This window comes from Sinocyclocheilus rhinocerous, unplaced genomic scaffold (assembly GCF_001515625.1).
Source record: "Sinocyclocheilus rhinocerous isolate Xijiao unplaced genomic scaffold, SAMN03320098_v1.1 scaffold1646, whole genome shotgun sequence".
Classification (NCBI taxonomy): Eukaryota; Metazoa; Chordata; class Actinopteri; order Cypriniformes; family Cyprinidae; genus Sinocyclocheilus; species Sinocyclocheilus rhinocerous.
Window position 1 is genome coordinate 14,702 of NW_015644630.1, and position 22,104 is coordinate 36,805.

Here is a 22,104-nt window from a genome sequence, read left to right on the forward strand (position 1 = left end):
AGGCTATGGAGGTGTATATCCAGGAGGCGCTACAACAACGATTCATCCATCCTTCTGCATCCCCTGCCACTTCCAGCTTATTTTTCGTGGCCAAAAAAGATGGAGGCTTGCGGCCATGCATTGATTATCGCCATCTCAACTCCCAAACCGTGAAATATAGTTATCCTCTTCCTCTGGTCCCAGCAGCCCTGGAACAGCTGTGCGGAGCTCGCATCTTCTCCAAGCTAGACCTGCGGAGCGCATATAACCTCATCCGCATCCGCCGAGGAGACGAGTGGAAGACCGCCTTCATTACTCCCTCTGGGCATTATGAGTACAGGGTTATGCCCTATGGCCTGTCCAACTCTCCCTCTGTCTTCCAAGGTTACATGAATGAGGTGTTCCGAGAGTTCCTTCATCGATTTGTCATCGTATACATCGACAACATCCTCATTTACTCTCGGAACCTGGCCGAACACCGCCAGCACGTGACACAGGTCCTCAAGAAGCTTAGAGAACACCATCTTTATCTCAAGCTGGAGAAGTGCGAGTTTACCACCTCTGTACACTTTCTGGGGTATGTCATCGACCAAACACGGCATCCAGATGTACCAGAGAAAGGTGGAGACTATCCAGAACTGGCCACAACCGGGCAGTATAAAGGAACTTCAACGTTTCCTAGGATTCGCTAACTTCTACAGATGATTCATCCACAACTACAGTCTGCTCAGCTTCCCTCTCACTTCATTCCTGAAGGGCCGACCCAAATCTCTGTCCTGGAATCCATCAGCCATCGAAGCATTTCATTATCTTAAGGAAGCCTTCCAATCCGCTCTGATCCTGGTACATCCTAATCCAGATCTCCCCTTCGTTGTAAAGGTAGATGCCTCCACCACCGGGGTCAGAACGGTCCTTTCACAGTGGCAGGGTGATCCTCCACACCTCCATCCATGTGCCTTCTTCTCTAAGAAGCTGTGCTCGGTGGAGCAGAACTATGACATCGGTAATTCGAGAACTTTTGGCCATCAAGCTAGCCCTGGAAGAATGGAGACATTGGCTGGAGGGAGCTAATCACCACTTTGAAGTATTCACGGATCATAGGATAGAGTATTTGCGTGAAGCCAAACGCCTTAACCCACGTCAAGCCAGATGGGCCCTATACTTTTAAAGCCGCAGAAACTCTCTTCCAGCATGTGTTCCGTCATTTTGATCTACCAGAAGATATAGTATCAGACCGTGGCCCTCAATTCATCTCACGGGTATGGCAAGCCTTCTTCAAGCTCCTGGGAGTTTCCATCAGCCTCTCCCCTGGTTACCATCCGCAAACTAATGGCCAGACTGAGCAGATCCAAGAGATCAGCAGATACCTGCGGTCCTACTGCCACCAGAACCAGAACAGCTGGATCTGATTTCTTCCCTGGGCGGAGCACGCCCAGAACTCCCTCAGGCAGTCCACCATCGGGCTCACCTCATTCCAATGTATCCTCGGGTACCAACCTCCTTTGTTCCCCTGGTTCGGTGAGCCCTCAGAGGTTCCAGCTTTCAATCACTGGTTCGAGCAGAGCGAGAGAGTGTGGGACTCAGCACACGTGCATCTCCAACAGGCAGTGCGAAGACACAAGATACGAGCTGACGCCCGCAGAACATCGACCCTTCGTTATCAACCAGGTCAGAAGGTGTGGCTCTCTACACGGAACATCTGTCTCCACCTGCCTTTCAGTAAGCTGAGTCCCTGTTACGTAGGTCCCTTCACCATGCAGTGGCAGATCAACGAGGTCACATACAGGCTAAACTTACCACCTCGCTACAGAATCTTAACTTCATTTCATGTATCATTCCTAAAGCCACACACTGAACCTTTTATCTTCTTCCCTCACAAGATCTGGTGACGATGAGGTACCTCCCCCTCCTGAACTGGCTGACGAGGAGGTCATCTACCGGGTCCGCTCCATCATCAACTCGTGATGGTGGGGCAATCGCATTGAATACCTCATTGACTGGGAGGGTTACGGCCCGGAAGAGCAATCCTGGGTTGCTCATGATGATGTGCTCAATCCATCCATTCTCACCCAGTTTCACACCGAACATCCAGATTGCCCAGCTCCCAGGGGTCGAGGGTAGGCCCTGTCGTCGCACCATTCGGCCGTCAGGAGCCGCCCGTGGAGGAGGGGGTACTGTCACGGAGTCGCAACCATCTCAGACCATTATCAACCCATCGTCACCAGATCAACACACTCCACCCACTTGTTCACTCTCCCCGGAATTCTGATTCACCGCACATGCACCTCCTCATCAGTACACACTATAAGGACACAACCTGCACTCCTTTGTCTGGTCTCGTCGTTACCACACGAACAGACTCCTTACTCGATACCAACCTGAGCACTTACCTGCCGAATAGGATCTCGTTTTCTGTAGTCTGCTAACAGCCCACCATGTATTCATTCCTGTTCTACTCCTGCATCCCCGCATCTGCCAGAGAGACATTCTGTTATCTTACAGCTAAGTATAGCTGCTATACTCACCATTGCTACATTCTCGTTCCTGTCCAGTGCTAGCCGTTCATTAAACTGTTTATATTTCACTCACCTGTCTGTCCTCTTCTGTTGTGTGACAGAATTGTTTTAAATCAACATATTTGTGGAAATCATGTCTGTATGAACGGCAATAAAAATTAATTATGTCCAAAACAGACATTATCTTTGCAAATGCTTGCCTACAACAACAACAACAAAAACAACAAATGATGGGAAATATTTTTACCTTAACATTTCATTTTCTTCTAAAGATGTTATAGTGCTAAAAGAAAAATTTATAAATAGTGTTAATCATAGTGATAATATACAAAATATATGTAACACACTAAGTAACTAACTAAATACATACATACATGCTGATAGACATGTATTTATCCAAGATGGCACATATTCATAAATTACTTTGGAGAAAATTATTCATTCAGGGTAATATTTTATTTGCTTGATTAATGTTTCAAAACTATTTTAATACATACAATTTGAAAGTCTCAGAAATAAAATACTGTATAAAAAAGTAATACAGGTCTAAAAAATAAGTCAAATTAATTTATAACGGTTCTTGTGTTCAGCTCAAAATAAGTTTCACCGTCCCTTGTTCTAAAAGTAGGAAATGAGGGAGACACACTGACAGACATACTCTCAAGACAGAAATGAGTAAATTAATTTGATTTATGAGTGCATTCTGAGGGTGTGTAAGCACTATTTGAACATGGATTCATCCCATCTGTCACTGCAGGCTGAGATCCATCTCTTGGGAGTTTAGGTTTGTGAGTTTATTGGTAGTGATATGTCTTTGGAAGGCTCTGGCTTTTGTGTGTGTCTTTCAGAGTACCTTCTAAAACATGGGCCGTGCATGTGCACACACATAGTCAAAAAGTTAAGAGATAACATGTAAACAATAATTTGCAGGAAACCATTTGCAGGCAACAAGATGGAAAAAATAAAACATTGCAAATAACAAATGGCATTTTTTATGTTATCTGTAAATTCTATAATAGACATATGTAAGATTCTTTTGTGGCCTTTTCTGACAAGGAGTAGGTAAAGTTTGCATTCTCAATGCAACAGGTTATAAAACACAAATTTGTGACAGTCCAAAAAGCAAACAGTTCTGGTTTTACTGTATAGAAACTTATTAAATACGACTTTGAATCCATAATCACTGAGATATCCACAACTGTTTTGCAGCCACATGTTTGCCAAAAATAATCTTCTTTTACCATGAACTGTCAAATTCATATTAGCTCTATAAGAATTATCAATTTGAACCACTGAGAGACTTGTTCTGTCCTTTCTTGTTCTCTCATTCTTCAGTGATGCTTCAGGAAAAACAAAAAACAAAAAGCAAAACAAAATGGAAGGTGTTTTGTAATAGTCCGTTGCTCACTCTTCATTCCCTTCTTGCATTTGTTACACAATAAAGTGCCAGAGTCTGGGTGGATTTGGTAATCTTTCCATCACTAATGGGTAATTGTTGGGTATTTAATCAGCTTGTCTTACTCTGACCAGCCTGCTGGACATTTTCTGAACATCCGCAATTGGCTGTCCTTCTGTTCTGTTATCCATTCCAATGTGCGTGAATTAAATATTGCAGATTTCTGCTGTACCACTGTTTAAAATATGATGACTAAGTGCTTTTCCACAATCTCTGAGTTTTTGTTATCTTACATGAGTAGGTCTTATAGTTGACTTTTGTGAGAACTGTTGATGAGAATGATGGTCCTGTAAAGACCATGAATAATAGAATTACACATAATACTCCTTGTTTTTGTTTTTCTTGCTCTTGCTGACACTACTGGTACCGTCCATTGGTTTCTCCTTTACGATTGTTCCATTTGACTGGGCTGAATTGCAAATATAGTTGCGACTCTCATCCACGTGGTATGCTCCTTCGTCACGGTTGCGGTATTTGTACATGGCATAGAGAAGAATGAGAATGCAAAGTGCGGCAGCAGCCACTATGCCGACCACCATGCCTGTGGTACTGCTGGACTCGTGGAAAACCTCAGACTGACCAGGATAGCTCTTCACCACTGGGCCTGTAGGGTTAGCTGAAGAAACAAAAACACAGAGGGTCAGTCCATCAAACCTATCGCACCAAAATTCACCAATTGGGGCAATTTGAAAGAATTATTTGAGTATACTTCCAGCTTTCGCACACAAACGAACTTTATCTTATTGATCCAAGTGATACACAAAAAAAAAAAAAAAAAAAAAATTTAAATAAGAGTAGAAAAGAAAAATAATCATTCATACCAAAGCAATTGCAGCCAAATGTTGTTGTTTTTTATTATTATTATTATTTCACAATAGTTCTAAACTCGCTAAGAGTATTCATGCAGAATAAGGCATTAATGTGCTTTATAAGTGATGGTAAGTTGCTGACCTGTGTAGGTTTCCTGCTACAAATGCTGCTGCTTCTGACTTTTAATCAGATAAGGAAACTGAGCAAATGCACTACCTGAGAGGGCACGTCTCCAGCATGAGCTGACTTCAAAATGCAAGAGCTCTTTCAGTATAATATAAAGCTGAAAACATATCATTATGTGCGATACACCCCTCATCATCCTGAACATCAGAGAGGTCATACCAAGATCATGGACAAATAATAGTAACGGCCTTTTTCAAGTTAGTACCTCGAAAAACACTATATGATTAAATGGTAGGTGTTCGCTCAATTACCTGACCACAGGCAACATCAAAATTCAATGATAAAACAGGCAAAACAGGCTACTTAACATTCATAAAGGGGAACATAATCTCGCAAGCACTATATGTGAATTCTGTAAAATCAAGTGTATGCCACCACAATATAAACCTACAATAAACATACAAGCCATTCAATTATAAAGTAAATTACAAACTAAGACAAAATTGAATATATTTAGATATTGAGATAAATGACTGCTCTTTAATAAATATAATGCTTTTTGGATTTATAATATTTAAAATATCCGAACTGTTGAACAATATCTCTACTAAGTGGCTAACCATCTGTGCTGTATTGAGCAGTGCAGATGTGTCATTAGCAAGGCCTATGTTTCCATCCACCTGTTTTTATGCCCATTAAAAAAAGGTGAATGGAAATGCCAAGATGTGCATAAATGTAAAAAATGCGCATAAAAAACGTATGCGCCCAACTGAGTCAGATAAATTCTTTATCCGATAAGAAAACATGAGCATAAACTACAATAGAAACATTTACTGGAAAAATTCCTCCATGTGCATCAAAATGTCATGTGACTTTGCACAATGGGACAGCATAACTGGATTAACCAGCGGACCGATCTTGTTGCACAGCATCTGAAATGTCTGTTGTCAAAGTGGTTCTTTAAATAAACTTCCATGACTGTCTTACATGACCACACTCCCAAACAGCAGGCATGTGTCTCTGAATGCAAGATAAAACATGACAGTGTTTATTGCATTTCGTCTGCACTCTCTGAGGCACAAGAAATGTATTATATAGGGAAAAGACCCACAGTGGCTTCTCCTACCGCAGCAAATTACCCTTTTCTTAGTGATATTTGGCACCAGTTTATCAGGAAGTGACGATTTTGTTCTCTTCGTCTCGCTGGATGGAAACGATGTTTTATTCGCAAATGTTTTATACAATATTCCAATTTTGCACGTAAGTTAAATTCACAACTTTATGGAAACATATCTATTTTTTAGGTGTGACTGGCTTACCAAATGGTAGATTCCAGCAAGTGTTGTACAGGGTTGGATTGAGAGACTAAACTTTATTGGGAATTTCAGGATTCTTGTAGCTCACTGGACTGGTTACGATGTGTATAAATAGAACTGATTGTTTCGACTGGTCATTTAAATAGTTATTTTTTGTTTGAACTAACAACCAAATTTACTTTTGGATTTTCGTAACGTTTTTAGTTATGTTATTATGCGCTTTTAGTTACGTTATTAACACCAGACACGGATAGGGATGTGAGTAAAGAAGACAATCCTTTCATATTTGCTGTGCCATTGTTTGCCGATGCACTTATCCTTGTCCAATTTTAGTGTGTTTGCATAACAGCAAAAGACTGCCCAGATGATGAATCATGATCTACTAATGTTTCTTCGACAGTGTCAGCCACATACTGCAATATGACAGGGCACTGATCCTTAGAAGTTATGTTTTGCATGTCTTGTGTAAAATGTATGTGAACGGACTATATTTTATTTGGTCTTACAAAATGAGGTAATATGGATTCATGAATGATACTGCGGATAACATCAATTATCATATAAACAGCAGTTTTGGAAAGGAAAGTGACAAGCAAACCCCTGCCTTTTCCAATGCCTGAAATGTTCCAATGTTTTAGTATTTGTTTAACAGCAAAATCAAATTCAGGAAGGTCTGACAGTCTGTTGTTGTTCTCCTGAACTGAAGCCTTTTCATTCATGCAGTGAAACTGCACGGCCATTGGTTCGTGCCGTGGATTAAAAACGAACCAATGGCTAGGCAGCGGAGCTGCACGAGCCTATGGCAACGAAGCCCGCCAGAATGGGCGGGGCATCTGGCTATATAAGCGGGCGTTCGCCACAGGATTCTCAGATTTCTTCTCCTTCAGTGACGACTATACGTCCTCAAGCTGATCCGAAGCCGCTCGCCGTTGACACGCCTTCGCAGCTGGAATCAGGACCTCTCAGCACGGCTGAACTGCTTCTCCACAGCAGTTCTGGTCCGTTTCCCCTGCCGCCATCTGGCGATATAAAAGAGATTCTAAAATAGCAAATTGGCGTTGTTGCAAATGCCACGCCATTACTGCAGTTCGTGCGGGCCCAACAAAAGGGCTTCCGGTTACGAAGCAAAGACTCTCTAGATAGATAGTAGACACCATATCGCTAGCGTACTCTTCTTTGGGCCTCCAATGCCCCATTGGAGTACGGGCCCCTTCGACTAGAGGCATCGCCTCGTCTTGGGCATGGTCCAGTGGTGTGTCCATTGCGGATATTTGTGAGGCGGCCGGCTGGGCCTCGCCATCCACATTCGCAAAGTTTTATAACCTGGAAGTCCCGGCCTTGCAGGCCAGGGTCATTTCTGCTTGAAGTGACATGCGCTGCGTAAACAGATCTGGCAGCGAGCCCTTGGCCGTATCACGCTCAAGTTCTCTGGCATTGTTTCACCTGTTAGCTCTCGACCCCTGGGTGTCTAAGTTACAGGAGCTGGAATGATTAACCAGGCCGGGTGTGACCTCGGGAAGCTCAGCCTGTCTTAGCCTTGGGTTATTGTTAACTTCTCTATGGGCATTGGTTGCTTATGGAAGTTTTATACCTTTAGTTGTCTCGCAGATGCAGTACGAGTGTAGTATCAAAAGGGAACGTACTCGGTTACTAACATAACCTTGGTTCCCTGAGATACGGGAACGAGTACTGCGTTGCTAGCTGTGCTATGTAGCTGCACGACTCAGTCGTCGCTTCAGTCGAAGTAACCTGAGAATCCTGTGGCGAACGCTTATATTGCCAGATGCCCTGCCCATTCTGGCGGGCTTTGGTGGGCTTCGTCGCCATAGGCTCGTGCCGCTCTGCTGCAGTACGTTTCCTTGTCTCCAGCGTCAGGTGTTGATGTCAACCTCTCCTGCTGCGTGTGTTCTCCTGGTTCCTTTGATGTCATTAAAAACTTCCTTGTTGATGTACTCCTCGTCTCATCATTTCTCGCTCCGCACTCCCTCACAGTAGCACCGTGACAGAATTCCAGACCAAACAACAGTAAGCGGCGCCCCTCTCCCCGTGTTTGTTTTCCGTTTTTTTTCCGTTTTTTTGTTTTTCCTGTTTTTCCCCTGTGGCATGGAAACCGCCGCATGCTTCGCCACACCGTTGTCAAGCCCGCCGGCCGCTCCGAAGACAGGCCCGCGCACCGTTGTCAAGCCCGCTGGCCGCTACGAAGTCAAGCCCGCCGGCCGCGCCGTTCACCGTTAACCTAAGGAGGAGGATGAGGAGGAAAAGACTGTTCTCCGCCCTCATCCTTGCCCCAGAGCAGTGTGGGCTCCAGCCCCCGAATCCAGCCCAAAGAGAGCTCCAGTTCCTGAGTTTAGCCCACGGAGGGCTCCAGTTCCTGAGTTTAGCCCACGGAGGACTCCTGTTCCCGTGTTTAGCACACGGAGGGCTCCTGTCCCCAATTTTAGCCCAGTGAGGGCTCCTATCCCCGAGTTTAGCCCAGAGAGGGCACCAGTCCCTGAGCTTAGCCCAGAGAGGGCACCAGTCCCCGAGTTAAGCCCAGAGAAGGCTCCAGTCCCCGAGTTTAGCCCAGAGAAGGCTCCAGTCCCCGAGTTTAGCACAGAAAGGGCTCCAGTTCCCATGTCCAGCCCACGGAGGACTCCAGTTCCCACGTCCAGCCCAAGGAGGGCTCCAGTCCCCAAGTCAAGCCCAGGGAAGGCCACTGTTCCCGAGTTAGGCCTACGGAGGGCCTCTATAGACCCACTTCTGAAGCCAGACTGGTTGCTGTCCAGGAGGTTGTTCATTAGGAAGTTAATCTGTTAAGTCTTGTTGCACTTTGTCTTTCCCTGTTGTACCTGTGTTCCAGCATCATGTCCAGTCCTGCTTTTTGCAGTCAGTGACTCTATGTCCTGCTCTGTCCAACTCTGCCCAGACTGAAGTTTCTCTGGTCAGCACATACACTCATCTGTCCTACCCAGGTCTCCTGCCTTCTGCATGCTTCTGACTCCTGGTCTGTTCCAAGCCCCCTGGTACTCATTGGCTTTATCTAGCATCATTGGTAAGGCAAGGCTGACTCCTTCTCACAAAAATGCACTTTGATACGTTAAGCCTCATAACTTGTAGAAGTCAATGATTATAGTGGCACTTTGTGGTAAAAAGCAGCAAATGTATTTGCCATAGAAATGGTGGTGTAAACACAACAGCAAAAGACTTATAGTTGAGTAACATCTGTATTTTTTAGCACATTTAGCACAGGTGCTATAGCCACTTTATTTTTTAAGTTAAATAGCAAAGCTTCCAGTGTCAGTTCCAGTTACTTTACCTATACAAAAACATTTTATGATGCTTGATATTAAGCTGAACAGTCAGATTTTACTTCTCTGGGGGGACGCTGAGGTAAAATTGAGCGAGAATGAACCGAGGAGGCAGTGTGTTTTCTCTCTCATGGTGAGGGATCATTTGCTGGAATGCAGCCATCTGCTCCATTAAACAGACCTTCACCACAGATTGGACTGCATCACCAAATAGTCCTGACAGAGAAACAGGTGCATTCAGCAAGAAAGCCTTATCCCTGTGTCTGTTGTTCATCAGTTCATGCCACAGATAACGTTCTTCTGCTACGGCATTTTACATCCCATGCCATGCTACATGCCACAGAGTAAGCTTTATGCTCGTTACACCTGAGTGCCAAGTCAAAAGCTCTTAGTAGCTCACAAACAGCATTGGCATCCAATTTAGTGCGCTCATCAAAGTCCCTCATAAAATTGGAGCTTGGTAAGCCAGCAAAACAGCCAGGGTGTGCAATGCTGAAGCCGCGTGACCAGAACCCAAGTACACCTTATTCAATAATGAAGAGGTCAGTCTACATGGCTTAAATTAAAGAGTTGGCCTGTATTTCCAAGTAGTCGCCAATGCAGGAGGGAAAATGGGCCACAAGGTTTTTTTCCATTGTCAGCATGGCAGTGTCACCATGCTTGACTGCATGGCACACAACAATGAAGTCCAGGATTGCACTGCAGAAAATAAAATCTGATGCAAGTGAGCACTTATAAGGCAACAATGTAGCTTCTTATGGACGTTGCATTAGTGGCATCAGTCAATGGACTGGCATGATTATATAGGGCTTCAGACCAAGTGACCACTGACGTGTTGCATCATCGTGCACCTTTAAATATCCTATGAATTCCTTGGAATTCTGGTCTTGAAAATCTTCACTTAGCAGGAAGTTTTTTCTTTTTTTTTGAAAGTCAGATGGCTCAATTATGCAGCCACTGAGTCATGGGAGAGATAAGCAGCTAGTGACTCTACCACTGCTGGGACGATGTGTATCAATGAAAAACAGTGTTCTTTTTGAGAACACTTAGTGAGAGAGACACAAAGCATTGACTTTGCTGTCTCAATTTCATTCCTACAGGACTTAGGCCAAGTCCCCAGGCTGTGAGCTCATGTCATTCCTCAGAGATCACAGCATGCAAAGAAAATAGAGCAAAACTCACAAATATCAGTAGCTGGAAAAAACATTCCAGCTCTCCACAAACGCATATCTTGCTCAGATACTCTCAGGGCATGGTGGCTATAACATATATCAATATTTGTCTCAATACGCCATTCAAAGTTTGTTAAAACCAGGGTGTGATATGTTGAAAAAAAATAAAAAAAAATTAACTGAATTTGTCTCACTTTAGTTTGGGGACCCATTCTCACTATTAACAAACTATTAACTACAACTTTTGTCTAATAGTTAGTAAGGTAGTTGTTAAGTTTAGGTATGGGGTGGATTAAAGGATCTAAAATATGGTCATGCAGAATAAGGCATTATGTGCTTTATAACTAATAAACAGCCTATATGGTAGAAATATGCAAGCTAATAAACAAACTCTATTAATAAAGCTAATAGAGAGAATTAGCAAATGAACTAGATTTACCACTAAATTAAAGAGGTATTAAAATAAGCTGCCAAACATTTTGAACACATTTCAGCCATCTATCCCGGCGGATAAGTCTTAGGATATGTTTACACTGCAAGCGTTCATACTCCGTTCCAATTTATTGCTCAGGCTGATCACATTGTCATTTTTTAATGTGGCCAATATCAGATTTCAGTGTGAATGAATGAGTTAATTCAGAGATCAGTCCTGAACTGACCTGTATGCACAAAAGAACAATAACAGGATGGCATGAAGTGCATGCTCATACATAAGTAAAGACGGTCATTTATAAGCTGATGCGCCGCAAAAGCGAGTGAATTTGTGAGCAGGTGATAAGGAGGACAAATATTAGGAGAAGGAGAGTAAAGTTTTTAAATATTTACGGTACAACCCCTTAAGTTTAGCTTGTATAGAGATGTCATTGTAATACACTGTAAAACAACACCTCTAGTTTCCTCACTGACTACCTCCTCAACTGTCTATCATATTCATCTAGTGATCAAAGAACTACCGGTATGTAAAATCGTTGGAGTCACTCCTATCGGCGCAGAATTATGATATATATATATATATATATATATATATATATCTTAGTCACATATGAGCCAAAAAATAATAATTTGGGCCACATTTGCCTAAAGTGTGAATGTAGCCTTAGTGTCACACACATTTTACTAGGCTGCTTGCAACACTGAAAATAAAATCTCTAACGCAAGATAAAATGACTCTTATATATAATGTTTCCAAAATAATGTTTTGGTCTCATGAGAGAATGGTGGCAGTAACAGTGCATTGCACTGACTATAGATAATCTCGCCTCATGTCCAGGATGGCAAAAACTGTTGATTTGCCATTTATAAATAATAGACCTAAAATCTTAACTAGTGACTATTATCTTTTATCTTCATCTCAGTCAAGACCATTATTAATAGTTTACATATTCTTTTCTCTCCACATTCACTGTTGTTTTTTCTACACACAAGCATGTGCAATTAATCTACAATTGCAAACTCAGTTAACCTTCCTTTAAATTCCTGATGTGGCCCCCTGATATGGGGCCAATTGTGTGGGAAAACAGTAACCCAAACAACACTAAACAGAAGTAAATTTTAATATTTAAAATACCAGCTACAGACACATTGCTGCAGAAGTACTTTGGAGGAAGGCTCTTTTTCTTCCATATACCTGCATCTGCACATTCTACAGACACAACTGTTGAGGTGAAAGTGAGGACAAACAATGAGAGACTGACACAGTCAGAAAGAAAAGCAGTGATAAAGAGATGACTAACCTAACCCACCTGAGCTTGGCTCGCACGGGTCTATGTCCTCATCGTCACTGGGGCACTCAGCAGATGCCACCAAGTCATCAGTAGTCTGGAAAACAGATGATAAGGGAAAGAGAGGCTGAATTCAAGATGAACTGCACACAGAATGATAAACATACAATAAATCAATGAAAAGGGAAACTGAGCTTATCAGACAAATGCTATTAAATGAGTATACAAAGCATTAGATTAAGACTTTTTATCAGCGAAAAGTGTAATAATAAACAAATTATCATAACAGACTACAGACATTCTGAATATCAACATCACTAAGAACAACTGTGCTACACATGCTTGGAGCAAATCAAACAAATACAATTTTTTTTAAATTTCTGAATTCACTTTCCATTTCTTGAAAATGTTACACAAATTACACATAACCATTACTTGGTTGCTAGCAAGCTATTTTGCTACCAATAGCACAAATGTAAACATTAGAAAGGGCAATATATATCATATAGTTTTCTTCTTGTGATTTTGATTGTTCTACCTTGAAAATTAAATATAACACTTTGTGCATTGCTTTTAGGTTATTGGCTCTTCAGTTTGAATGTGAGCAGTTCCAACTGGCTTTTATTACTTATTCGTATAGTCAGGGCTCGAATTGAGGGGGGATGCATGGGGATGGCATTCCCCTTGTTGAAGAAAATGACAAAAAGCATCCCCTCTGTAAAACCATCATCCCTCCTACCATGTTGTGTATTATGTAAAACTTATCATGCAAATTAAATGGTAAAATTCTGTAAATGTGATCATTTTCAATCAGAACGCAATACTGTAATGAGCGGCACACAAGTTGAAGAAAGTTTTTGTCATTTTTTGTGCAAAATGGTTCAAGCGCTACTTTTGAAGTTCTTTAAAAAGAAGACTACTGTACAGAAGGGATGATATTTCTTTGATTAGAGTTTAAAGACCTTCCCCTGACATAATGTTATGATAATGTTATATACTGAGAGATGACATTGTCACTGACTTCTGCAAAAAACAAACAAAAACACGTCTTGAGAGTCCAAAAGCATGAAAAAGCCTGATGAAGCCTATTAGAATGCAGTTAGAATGCCCTTATAACTTATTTTTTCACACAAGCAAGAGTGCTTTCCTGAAAATCACCATGTGTACTGCTATCATAAACTACATTCATAATCGGCATCATGACAGTCGTGTAGTGTGTTCTCCGCTTTAGTTGTCTCTTAATTTTTGCTTGTATTAAGCTGTAACTGTAATACTGTGTTCTAATGACTCTCTGTCCCTCCACTGACTACCATCATGGCTGTCTTCCATATTAACCGAGTGACTAAAGAACTAACGGTATGTTAAATCATTGGAGTGACACCTGTCAGCGCAGAACTGTGACAAATGACGATTGCACTGCAAAAACATCAGACCCATATCTAATTTAGGACAAATCAGATTTGAAAAGATCATATTTGGGCCACTTTTGCTTGTAGTCTGAATACAGCCATAGTGTAGTTGTCACGATACCCAGCTGGAGTGCCCATGAACCACCAGAGGGCACTCCACCCCAGACTGTTGTCACACTCTCACAGACTAAAGTCCCCATAATCCTTTGCCTGGACTCATCACTTATTGCATTCACCTGTGTCTTGTTACCCCGTTACATCTGCCTATATAAGCCCTGTGTTTTCAGAGTCACATTGTGAAGTCTTGTTAGTTGTGACACTGCATTTCTGAGCATTCTCTCTGGTTTGTCTCTCTTTTTTTTTTTTATATATATATATATCTCTCTTTCCTGTTTCTTGGATTTACCTTTTTGCCTGCCTTGTCGTTTCTCTGGATTGCCTACCTGTGTTTTGACCTGTTGCCTGTATTTTGGATCACTTCTCTGGTCTGTCACAAATAAAGCTGCATTTGGATCTCCTATCTTTCAAGTTTTGGAGCAGTACGTTACAGTCGAAAATTAAGTACAGAGAAATTATTGATATTACTATTGACGTTAACATATAGACAAGTTACATACTAAATGTGAACACAAAGTTTTAAAATCACTATAAAGGCTTAAGAAGATTGTATAACAGTGAAGATCTCAAGTTAAACAGCATGAGCAGCAACAGCATTGTTACATTGCAAAATATTTTGAATCAGTATTGTAAGGCTGTTTTCTTGTGGCACTGACGCCGTGTGATGGCGTCTGGCTTGCTGTTCAAATTCATCTAAAAGGGCTGCAGGACTGGGTTTTGTGCAGACCTGTTAAGTTTTTCACCATGTTATTATGGGAGGGTTGTGAAGGAAAGATCCACAGTGATTTTGGTTTGATTGCATTCCTTGTTTTCATGAGAATTAAACACAACTGATGCTGATTTTAATAATAATAATAATAATAAAAAATAATTCTTAATACAAAACATTTTCTTTCCTTTGGGAGTGACATAACTACAGTATTTATTTTATTAGCCAGTTTTGTACAGGAAAAGCATACTAGCAGGACCACTGTATAAATAAAAGTGTGTAGGTATTTAATTAAAACAACTATAAATAATAATGAATATGATCTATATTGCAGCAGATATTTGCTAGTCCTCATAATGGCTAATTTCACCATACACTAAATATATAATTTTACTCGGTATGCACTTTTTTTTAATAAATTGCAAGTATTTATTAACACATTAAATAATAATACAAATAAATGTATACATCAGTGAGACTGATTACATGTTGATTCAGTGGCAGCATGCAATTCTGTATTTTTGTCAGAGCAGAATTATGAGTGTTTCTATGCTTGTGTAACCATTGCCTTGTGCATGAGGACCACAGGACCAGAAATTATGCACAAAAGTATTTACAGGTAATTATACTCAAACTGTCATTAACACTGAATGTTGCAAATATCGCCACAATTTTTGAGAAAAGCTGCCGCAAATTCAGTAGTTTTGGGCCATAAAAATAAAGGAAAAAGTCCAGCGAAATAATGATTGGACAGGTAGAACAAAGAAGTGGAAAGGGTTGAGGTCAACTAGGGGAACGAGTGGAGTTTTCTGACCTTCTGAGGTGTGCTTGCTCTGGTCGGTTTGATCTTGTGGTTGGAGGTGGTTGTGGTGGTGATCTCCATGATTGAGGAAGAGGTCTCAGAGCGAGAAACAGTAGCACTGGACTGTGGTGTTATGGAGGAGGACTGCGCCTCCCCAACCAACCTCACGCTGCCTTCGATGCGGATGTTGGGGTCTCCTTCCACAGCCATGTTAAAAACCTTCAAGCCATTGTAATAGAAACCAGACATCTGGCCCTGGAAGGCACGGCTGTGGTCTCTTTCCCAGCCCCCGATCTGGATGGTCATCTGGCTGTTGAAGATTGTGAGCTGACGGCCTGCGGGAGAACAAAGTTACTGCAATAAAAAAAAAACTTAATGCAGACTGAAGACTCAAGTGAGGGAGAGTGATGGAAAATAATCACGCCTGAGGAAAAGACGGATTATTCAGGTACTGGGGAATGTAAATGCCGATGATTTATCATGGCTGTAATGAAGGGATGCTTATGAAACACAAATAATGAAAAATGAAAGATAAAACAGTGGTAATACATTTAAGCTGTGGTACTTTGCTAAAAGGCCTCTTGAACACTACTAATTATGAACAACTGGTTTAAAGGGGTGGTTCATTGCGATTTCACTTTTTTTAACGTTAGTGACAACAAACAAAAACATAGGCCTACCATTAAGAGCCGTGCTTGCACAGGTTCTGCACGATCCTCTTCAATAATATCTTCTGCTTCTCAATCGGGCTCAAACTGATAAGCGATATTAACGACGCCGTTGTTTACAATATAAGCGGAGCACATGCCGCTGAGGGGCGGGACGTTTAGACGCACACTAGAGGCAGTTTAGCCAATCACAACACACTGGGCTAGCTAACCAATCAGAGACCATTGCCAATTTCTGAGGGAGGGGCTTCATAAAAGAAGGAAATGATCAGCACTTTTCTCAGAGAAGGGAAGAGCGGTGTGGAATAAAGGTAAATTATGTGAAAAATAATGCTTTTTTAAAAAAACAAAGCATTAACACATTTTAGACTGCACCCCATAATCACAATCAAGCCTAGAAAAAAAACAGTGAACCACCCCTTTAAATACTAGTGAAATTTTGTAAAGCTAAGCATTACTGAATCTAAAGTTTTTTATAGGTCCCTGTTGTCATGGAGTTAAAAACATATCCATGGCAGATGTTTACAGCTAACTGTCAACCTGAAGGCAGCTTGACTTTATGCACTTAAATGATTCATCTGATATTAATGTTGGTGTGAAGTATAATAAACACAGTATGAATTATAAATTAACAATAACAACTGTGTCTGCCTTTTAGCAAGAGGAGTTGGAATGGATGCAAAGGTAAACAGGGTGGTCATGAAACAAAGCAAAACTGAAAAATAATTCAGTTAAAATCAACAAGAAGAAAAAACAGTTGCACATTTCGTTTAAAAGATCAAATGATTATACATGCACTTCAAAGTTATTTTTTTTCCCAGTGGATGTTTTGACATTTTCTTAGCTACATGTAAATTTTTCTTAAAGGGACTCATAATTCAATACATATAAAAAAATAATAATAAAAAAAAAATATATATATATATTATCAATTATTATATTGCTGATTATGATTATGATTATTATGATTATTACATATGATCTAGTTACTATGGCTGTCTTTTTATTCATATGACGAAAAAGTACACATGTACACATGCTACAGTCTGTCAATTCATTATATTAACAAAATTATCATTTTACTTTGGACATTTTGATTTTATGATTTAAAAGTTTAAATTACATTTTTTTTAAATGTTTTTAACAAGCTTCAAACTTCTACAGTCCCTTTAACCAAAATTTATGACATAAATTAGTTAATACAGGTCAGTACATTACTAAATAGGTTATTACAATTATTACAAGCTACATTTATCTATTTAAAATCATTTAACTAAATGTTTAAATTATTACTTTATTTTAGATAAAAAAAATACTACTTAAACATTATTCTTTAAGTTTTATCAGTGATTTTACCTTTGTCGAGTAGCCAATCGTCAACTACTCGACCGAGTCGATACGGAATTCGCTGTCTAGTGATCGCCAGCCGTTCACTATCAATGTTTCCTTTAAAGTTTAAAGAGACATTTCATTGGTTACAATCCAAAATCAATGGGTAACTTTAAAACTTATTATTCGAGGTGTTCAATTGAAAAGACTTTAAAACTTACATTAGATGTATTTTACTTTCAATTTCAGTTTATATACTGTGTATATTTCCAGTTTAGTGAATTTTATGTTTGTTTAAAAAATCCATGCAGAATTTATACAAACATAAGAGATGTAAGATTGTATGTAATTACAAATTACACTAATCATCCTGTTTGCAAAAGTTAACATTACCTTGATTCTTAATATAGTGTATTGCCTTCTTGATCATCAATTAACATCAAATAGTCCCTCAAACATAAATGTGAAAAGCTGGATCTCAACATCATACGTTAACTGTTGGAAGAACTCAAATATGCAGACAGTGTTGAAAATCCAAAGAATGAGGAGAGGCTGGAAAATTGTCCTTAAGAGCAGTAGGCATCGTTCCTACTTCGGATAAAGCAGGGACTTTCACAAAACATGCAAACAGTCACTGAACAAGATAATGTGTGTAAATTCTTTTTTTTTTTTTTTTTTTTTTTTCAGTATACAGCTTATGTAGATATATGGTATGTGAAATAACTAAATCAGGGCAGTCCTAAATAAATAATGCAATTGTATGATCCCTCTGTATTATTTAAATGGTAAACAACTATTGTACACACATTCATTCTGTGTACATTTGATATATTATATAACCTAAAGATAAATTGCCAGCATGTGAAAATAGGCATGTGAATGTTGTTTGTGTTTTCTTTCCATCTTTTTTTCTTTTTTTAACTTCTAAGTTCATCTTTTTAATAAGTGTATTTCATTTTATTTACTTTTTTGTGACATATATCTTAACAAATAAACATATTTCTGTTATTATTTTATTATGTTATCACATTATGCTACTAATGCCAAAATCGTGATACTATAAAATATCAGATACCATCAAGAATAGCAGTTTACTTTCATAGGTTCACTCAATGCTGTGTCAGTAGCTGACGCTACGGAAACATTCCCACTTATGACAATTGTCTGAAGCCCATAGAATCCCTCCAATTCATTGGTTTCTGCCGATAACACTGCTCTCTGAGGCATTGCATCCCTCTCGTTTTGTGTCTGCCAAGCAACAACACCTTAGGAGAACAGGAGTCGCGTCCTCACTCGCACATCCATGATGCTGTATTTGCAACAAGAGGTTTCCCCATTGTACATGTTGTCCCCCTCATGTTCCCTATGGCAGTGGTTCCCAACCATGTTCCTGGAGGGTTCCTAGCACTGCACATTTTGCATGTCTCCTTAATCAAACACACCAGATTCAACTCATCAGCTCATTAGTAGCGACTCCAAGACCTGAAACAGGTGTATCAGATGAAGGAGACTTGCAAAATGAACAGTGTTGGGGGTACTCTAGTAATGCGGTTGGGAACCATTGAACTATGGAATGGTTGTTCTCTGCTGCTCAGTTACTTCAGGGTTTTATTCAGGAAAGTTTACCAACAAAACAGACACATAGGAAAATTATATACCCAACTGAAACTCCAGGGCGTCGATAGGTGGCTGATTGTACCTAAGTTGGAAAAGCTGGTAATTGGTTCTTGATCAGCTACATAGGTTTGTGGCTAAATCTTTAGAAAAGTGTTCTGTTGCTGAGGCAACAAACCATATTTCTTGTGGTGAATCTGAACTCATGCACAAAGCAGGTACAATTGCCTCCAGTATGTGATTATTTTGGGTAATCTTTGCCTGAAATGGTTCAAAGCATCTAGGTCTGTGTCCAGACCATTGGGTATTATCATGGCAGCAGAGTATCTGATCATACCATTGGACTTACTCCATGTGAGGCATTTTCAGTTGTAAATCAGCAGCCAGGGAGATCGTGACTATGGAAACATCCTAACCCCAACCCCTCCCCGCCTTTTCTTATTCTTTTTAGGTGGGATTTCTGGCCACAAAACTATCATAACAGATGCCTTGTTGGTGCAGACTTTATATAAAAGGCACCCAGCCTATGGAGTCTGGAGGGGCGATGATGGCAGTTTTTTTTTGGGCTTAACCAATTTCCTTCCGGGCCTTCAAGGCTGCCATGTGTTTTTGAGAAAATGTTGATAAACTTGTACTTAAACCGACAAGTGAGAATTAGCTTTTGCCTCAAGATTTTCAAGCCGTATACTACTCTGGGTGCAGAACAATTTTCTGTCACTGAGGGCATTACACATCCCAGGTATGCTGAACCTGGGAGAGGATCTTCTCTTGAGATACAGGCTGAGGCCTGGAGAATGGAGGACAAACCCTCAGACTGTGGGTCTGATTTGGTAGAGGTTTGGCTTCCAGCGAAATAGCTCATTGCCCCGTTTGGTTTTCTCTCCTTCATAGCCTCTGTACATAGATGCTCTGGCGCAGTGGCATGCACAGAGGGGCAGGGTAGAAATTGCGTTCCAGGGGCACCTAGATAGGACTAAAAGGGCACTTCAGTGCTGCCGGTTAATGGAGCACTTTGATTAAAGCTGATCTTTGCCTGATATTATGGGTACCATTTCGAATGATTGAGCTGCCTCTACTAGGCAGCTATATGCTTCAGGAGCATTTTTCTGTCGGCGCAGCTCCAGCTACAGTCAAGGTTTATCAAGCGGCTATTGCTCACTATGTGCCCTCCAGGTTTGGACACCAGTAGCTTAGGCTTTCCATTCTGCTTGTGTTCCTCCTTTGTATCTATAGTCTTACAAGGTTTAATGGGTTCCCTATTTGAGCCATTAGGGTCAGCCTCAAAGGAGGACTCTTAAAAAGGTTTTGTTATTGGTCCTGACATCTCTCAAAAGAACTGGAGATTTGCAGGCTTTATCTGTAAACTCCTGTATGGATTTTGCTCCTGCCCTTGTTTAAGTCTTATTGCAACCAAGGCTAGGATATCACACAGGGTTGTTTCCACTTTATTTTGCTTCCAAGTTATTGTGTTGCAGTTTTCTCTTCTGCCCTTTGAGTCACAGGAGAGTGAGAGATTGTACAGGCTCTGTCAGCCTCATCAATGAGGATTTACGTGGACTGCACAAGTCAGTGGCATGAATCGGATCATCTGCTTGTTTTCACAGGCTGATAAACTGCCAGTCACTTCATAACAGGGACATCGCAATGGATGGAAAGGGGGACAAAGTGCATAGGGCCCAGAGTCTTAATGGGGCCCACAACAATGCATAAGCTAATGAATTGACAATTCTATATGGGCGTCAGACAGTTGCCACATCTGGAAGGTGTTCCCATAGCATCAGCTACTGACACAATGACTTGTTTCCTTCTCAGGGAACCAGGGTTACATACTTATCCAATGCTTTTATATCTAAAAAAAAGACTGTAATAAAAGCTTGGCTACCTTTCTGTAAATACTAGTGTGTCTCCAAAAAGCTTACTTAGAAATGTTAGGAAAATGTTAGAAATAATACCTACAACATGAAAATGAATCAACCAGTTGATGCCCAAGTCTGAAAACCCCATTTTTTGTAAATGAAACAACCTAAACTTGAGAGGAATGACAAAGTAACAGAGTGGAACACTTTCAGAAAAAAAAACAACAAGAAAAAAAAAACAATACAAAGGTTGTTACTGGGGCGATACCCTTTCAAAAGGTATGTCTTTGTACCGTATTTACTCCTAAAGGGTGCACATTAGTACCTTAATGGTACATATTGGAAAAATTCCAACCCATCCTGCTTCTTTATTTTCAGTGAACAGATAAATTACCAAGGGCCGTTTACTAGTGCATTGTGTCCACACAGAGCAAGACAGGATCAAAATAATTAAAGCCTTGACAGATCTTGGGCAGCACTTCCTCTACAGATGGATATAGCAAGTATCACAGAGGATTCTAATTATCTCTTCATGCCTGGAAAGCCAGACTTTCATCAATATTTTCTTCTCGCCTGCAATCAGCAACAATCAGCAGACACTCATATGTATATATCTTTTACTGTACCTCTTCAGCTGTGTAAGGCAAACTTTGGTTGACTTGTTGAAACTGAGTGATAAAACTTGATTAAAGATGTCTTGCTAAAGAAACACCAAATCTCATTACACCAGTGTTGTGACAAAAATACTGCTGATGCAATACCATTAAAAATAAACAAATAAACAAAAGCTTCATCTCATAATGTGTGTTTTGCCTGACTAGCAATGGGGCTGAAACAAAGTACAATTCCCTCGTCTGCATTCCGCTCCGGCTCACGGACTGTCTGCTGATGTCCGTATGTGCAGGCCTTTTTTTTTTTTGTTCTTGAGCGATTAGAACCGAACATGTTTGAGTGATTTGAGTGCTTGAAAAGACGGCCCATTAGAACACGTCTATCCAAGCCCAAAGGAGTATATTTTAAGGGTGCTTTCACACCTGTAGATTGATTGCTTTGTTCCGAAACAGGGATTAAAATTATTACAATGTTGCTTTTTATTCTTGGTGCGGTTCGCTTTCACGGCAATGTTTCTAAACGGACCAAATTTGTTAATACAAGTCACCCGCGAGTAAACTGTTCTCTCATTGGTCAAAGTTCCACGGTTTATTTTCCGGGATTCC

General features: G+C 40.5%; 1 protein-coding gene across 1 annotated transcript in view; it reads right to left on the reverse strand.

Moving 5' to 3' along the window:
- Nucleotides 1-3,012: 3,012 nt before the first annotated feature.
- Nucleotides 3,013-22,104, reverse strand: part of LOC107758571 (neurexin-1a-like) — a 171,783-nt gene continuing 152,691 nt past the window's right edge. Inside the window, exons 18-21 of the mRNA XM_016576342.1 lie at nucleotides 17,445-17,534; nucleotides 15,433-15,755; nucleotides 12,405-12,480; nucleotides 3,013-4,567 (exon numbers count right to left, since the gene is read on the reverse strand). Coding sequence (XP_016431828.1) covers nucleotides 4,263-4,567; nucleotides 12,405-12,480; nucleotides 15,433-15,755; nucleotides 17,445-17,534 — 794 coding nt within the window. The 3' untranslated portion in view covers nucleotides 3,013-4,262. The remainder of the gene's footprint in view (nucleotides 4,568-12,404; nucleotides 12,481-15,432; nucleotides 15,756-17,444; nucleotides 17,535-22,104) is intronic.